Source organism: Cyprinodon variegatus, unplaced genomic scaffold (genome assembly GCF_000732505.1).
Source record: "Cyprinodon variegatus isolate N-32 unplaced genomic scaffold, C_variegatus-1.0 Scaffold394, whole genome shotgun sequence".
Taxonomy (NCBI): domain Eukaryota; kingdom Metazoa; phylum Chordata; class Actinopteri; order Cyprinodontiformes; family Cyprinodontidae; genus Cyprinodon; species Cyprinodon variegatus.
The window spans coordinates 350,658-355,317 of record NW_015150847.1 but is presented as its reverse complement, the minus strand read 5'-3'; the positions used below and the strand labels follow the sequence as shown (position 1 = coordinate 355,317).

At 45.3% G+C, this 4,660-nt stretch overlaps 1 protein-coding gene across 1 annotated transcript in view; it reads left to right on the top strand.

Moving 5' to 3' along the window:
- ptprz1 (protein tyrosine phosphatase, receptor type Z1) overlaps positions 1-4,660 on the top strand; it is a 125,047-nt gene that overhangs the window by 60,091 nt on the left and 60,296 nt on the right. The window contains exons 6-7 of the mRNA XM_015387431.1: positions 2,202-2,268; positions 2,363-2,520. Of these exons, the coding sequence (XP_015242917.1) occupies positions 2,202-2,268; positions 2,363-2,520 (225 nt within the window). The remainder of the gene's footprint in view (positions 1-2,201; positions 2,269-2,362; positions 2,521-4,660) is intronic.

Below are 4,660 nucleotides of genomic sequence, written 5' to 3'. Positions count from 1 at the left end.
CCTGGCTGGTCCTTGGCTGGTCCCTGGCTGGTCCATGGCTGGTCCTTAGCTGGTCCTTGGCCAGTCCCTGGCTGGTCCTTGGCTGGTCCCTGGCTGGTCCATGGCTGGTCCTTAGCTGGTCCTTGGCCAGTCCTTGGTTGGTTCTTGGCTGGTCCCTGGCTGGTCCTTGGCTGGTCCTTGGCTGGTTCTTGGCTGGTCCTTGTCTGGGCCTTGGCTGGTCCTTGTCTGGGCCTTGGCTGGTTCTTGGCCGGTCCTTGGCCGGTCCCTGGCTGGTCCCTGGCTGGTCCTTGGCTGGTCCTTGGCTGGTCCTTGTCTGGGCCTTGGCTGATCCTTGGCCGGTCCTTGGCTGGTCCCTGGCTGGTCCCTGGCTGGTCCTTGGCTGGTCCTTGTCTGGGCCTTGGCTAATCCTTGGCCGGTCCTTGGCTTTTTCTTAGCCGGTCCTTGGCTGGTCCTTGTCTGGGCCTTGGCTGGTTCTTGGCAGTTCCTTGGTTGGTCCTTGTCTGGGCCTTGGCTGGTCCCTGGCTGGTCCTTGGCTGGTGTTTGGCCGGTCCCTGCCTGGTCCTTGGCTGGTCCTTGTCTGGTCCTTGGCTGATCCTTGGCCGGTCCTTGGCTGGTCCCTGGCTGGTCCTTGGCTGGTCCTTGTCTGGGCCTTGGCTGATCCTTGGCCGGTCCTTGGCTTTTTCTTAGCCGGTCCTTGGCCGGTCCTTGGCTGGTCCTTGGCTGGTCCTTGGCCGGTCCTTGGCTGGTCCTTGGCTGGTACCTGGCTGGTCCTTGGCTGGTCCCTGGCTGGTCCTTGGCCGGTACCTGGCTGATCCTTGGCTGGTCCTTGGCCGGTCCCTGGCTGGTCCTTGGCTGGTCCTTAGCTGGTCCTTGGCTGGTCCTTGGCCGGTCCTTGGCTGGTCCTTGGCCGGTACCTGGCTGATCCTTGGCTGGTCCTTGGCCGGTACCTGGCCGGTCCCTGGCTGGTTTTTGGCTGGTCCTTAGCTGGTCCTTGTCAGGTTTGAGCTCTGGGGCAAACATCTCTTCCCCAAATAACAAAGTCTAGTTCTGAAAAAAAGCATGAATTCTGTTCTTATTATCTTTAATGTTAGTATATAAATGTGCATAATTAACAACAAAGTTTTTGTTGTCTAGTAATTGTTAATATATAAAACATTTTAATGTTTTGAATATTCCATTTGAGAGTATTACTGCTGCCACCGTCTGTATTACAGGGGGAAAAATGGTAGGGGTGGCCACAGGGGTGGCCAATGACTGGCTAAGGGTGGCCATGGCCACCCCTGGCATCTAACTCCGCCCCTGCATCCCTTTTAATGTGACTCCCTTTGCTAGCTTAGTTTATTAGCTTCTTTACACTGTCTTTGACTCTTTAGAGACATTTCTTAGCTGTGTTGTGTGGTTCCTTTTAATTATTTGAATGATACTTCCCCCTAAAGTTCATAATACCTGGAAACAATTTTTTTGTTTTCTTTTTTTGTCTTGATGCTTCTCAGCTGGCAGCTCGAACTAAATGAACAGTCTGCCTCTGGGTCTAAGAGATAATCTCAGTTAACAAACAGCATCAACAAGACAAAGGTTCAAAACAGGTAGAGCAGACCTCTAGAATAGTTTAAATTTCCAAGGTGACGCTAGAGGAGCTGCAGAGATGTTAGGTGGGGAAGATGACAACTTCTTGTGTCTCTGGTGTTTAGGGAACAGTGGTAAGAGGAACTATGTTGTCTACAGTCTGTCAGAGGTATTCGTGTTTCATCCGTTACACAATGAGCGTCATCAAACTGCAGCTCATGGTGCAGCTCAAACTGTCTGGATTAATGTTGATCCTTTAACGTTGACTTTGAATCTTTTTTCTCCACCTATGTGTGGATCCCAAAGTTTATCCACAAAGACATTTACTGAGTAGGATTAGCATGTTAGACTACTTACCTTCTCAGCAGTTCGATCAGCTTCATAAACACATCGCAAGATTTAAATGTAGAGAAACTGCTTTTGTTAATAATCACATCTGATTTTCAAAGATTGGAAATATTTCTGACATGACTGCAACAGATACTGCTAGAAAGGGTGGTGTAGTAGTTTTAAGTTTGTGAGTTATACAAGGAAATGTAATGCATGATTTTACATTGTATTATTTCTGTATAAATGTAGAGCTATGAGGATTAAATCAGTAAAAATGGTTTATTCAGATTATCTTTTTTAAACAGACAAGCGGTGAAGAGAACATGAACTACGCTCCCATCATCGATGGCATCAACAGTGTGAGCAGATATGGTACTGTAGCGTCTTCTGTCTGTTTTCTCACGTTATTCTCTGTCTTGTCACTGCTTTCGCTTTCCTTTAATCATTCATTTAATTCACCGTCTAGGAAAGAGTGCAGAGGTATCGCCGTTTACCCTGCAAGGTCTCCTGCCCAACTCCACCGAGAAATACTTCATCTACAACGGATCCCTGACCACCCCCCCATGCAGCGAGACTGTGGAGTGGATCCTATTTAAGAACAAGGTGGCCATTTCTGAGGAGCAGGTGAGGATTTAGGTATCAATCATACCGACCTTTAACATGAATGATTTTAGATCATTAGCATCCACTGACAAAACACCTTAGCTACACAGAGGTTATTTGCTTGAGGACACATGGTGGCAGTGCGTCTTCTTTAGAGCGGTCAGGCTGACCATCAGACATGGACGATTCCTGGTAGAAGCCTTAAAAAGCACTGCTGGCACTTGACAAAGCAGGACTGGATTCAGGTGGTAAAAAAGATAAAGGAAAATTTAAACAAAAACTTTTAATTTTAAAAAGTATATTCTTAATTTGACCAAATGTGGAAGTTAGAACATTTAGTGCCCTGGCAATTTAGAAAGCCCCTTTTTACAGACTAAGGTCTCCAGTCAAGTGAAAACTTTAGGACTCCCATGGAAATCTTTAGGTCTTTACCGAGAAGGGTTTACACACTGATGAATGTTGGACTCAGCCAGGGCTGCCCTCTGTCACTGGTGCACACATGGCACCGTGAGGAATATGAAAGTCCCCCAGATCTTCATAATACATATTGACTTCCCAGGGAAGTCCCACAGACCCCAGTCCCCTTCTTATGAAGAGGAACCTTCACCTCAGTCTGTCAGTCCATTAGTCGTATCCCCATTGCACACAGAACATTGAGGAGGCATGTTAACCACATCAGCCCTACAACATCAATAAAACAAAGGTACTCCAGGCACAAACCCTACCCGGGAAGCCTTGCCACCTCCGAAGTTTTTTATCACCTTGTTGACTTCCGCCTGGGTGATGAATGGACTGGCTCAGAGCATCAGTCTACTTCCACCAGGGAAGACACGTCTGGGTTGAGGAGATCATAAAAGTATTCCTTCCACTGTCTTAGAATGTACAAGTCAAGGTCTGCAGCTCCCTCTTTGAACATTTTTAACATGGCAGTGCTTCCCCCTCCAGATGCATCGGATGGTTTACCAGTAGCAGTTTGAGGCCAACCGATAGTCTTTCTCTATTGTCTCTCCAAACTATTCCCCTGCTATAGTATTTGCCTCTGCGACCCCCCAGGCACCACCATGCTTGGCCTGACGGTGTCCTTGCCGACTGGAGGTATTAGGATTAATACAAAATTCCACATGGACTTTCTGGATCTTCATTTAGCATTAGATGAACTGCTATAAGATTCAGATGCTCAGAGGTGTTTTATTACCTTAACATGCTGATTATTTTCTAGTCATTGGTATGACTGATGGTAAATAAGCATTTTATTGTTCTGCCATTCATGCGTGAGTATGTGCATGTGAGTTTATTTCCACCAGTGCTAGAGAGTCATAGGACTTTAGCTTGTTGTTGTGCAAGAGGTGGGGAGTTCTGAACCACAATTACAGTCAGGTCTCTTAAAGAGCCTTTTAGACGTGTTGTCACAGAGACTAACGGGGGAATTATCATACCACAATACAGAAAGGCAACAGTAATGGGCGAGGCAGAGAGAGAGCTGTCGGCATGTTTGGTGTGATCGTGTGAGAAGCTGGCAAGATGATGGAGTGTGAGCCAAAAGCATAAAACATAAAAAAATAATGTCACACAGAAATATATAGATACTTTAACTATAAACGACACAGACGGTAAATTACCTGTACTTATCAGGTCAGGGGAAAAGGTGTCCAGCAGCTTATGTTTTATGTTGAACAACAATAAAAAAAAAAATTTAAGTATCAGACTTTAAGATGAGTTGAAGTAAATGTTATGATCTTATGCTCCTTTCGTTGAAGCTGCAGGATGTGTTCTGACTGGTTTACATTCCAGCCAAATTCCGTCTATCAGAACTTAATGGTTTAAGTGAGTTTTGCTCCTATGTGAGGAATTAGTGACTCACCTAATGCAGGTACAGACATAGACTAATGGTTTAAAGTTGTAGGGAAGTCATATTTAAATGTCAAATCATTCGGGCTTAAACATGTATATAAATGTACTCTTTATCAGACCATATTGTCCCAAAATTTAGAAAATTTCAATTTAAAAAAAATGAAAATATGTTTTTTTTTCTGTTTCGTTATCTTCTGCAGGCCAGTTAGTTCTACGTCAGCCTGAACACCTAAATCCACCTAATCATATATCAACAATCAATCAAATTTTTTCAGTCATAGCATCTTGATTCATATGTCGCAGCTAATAT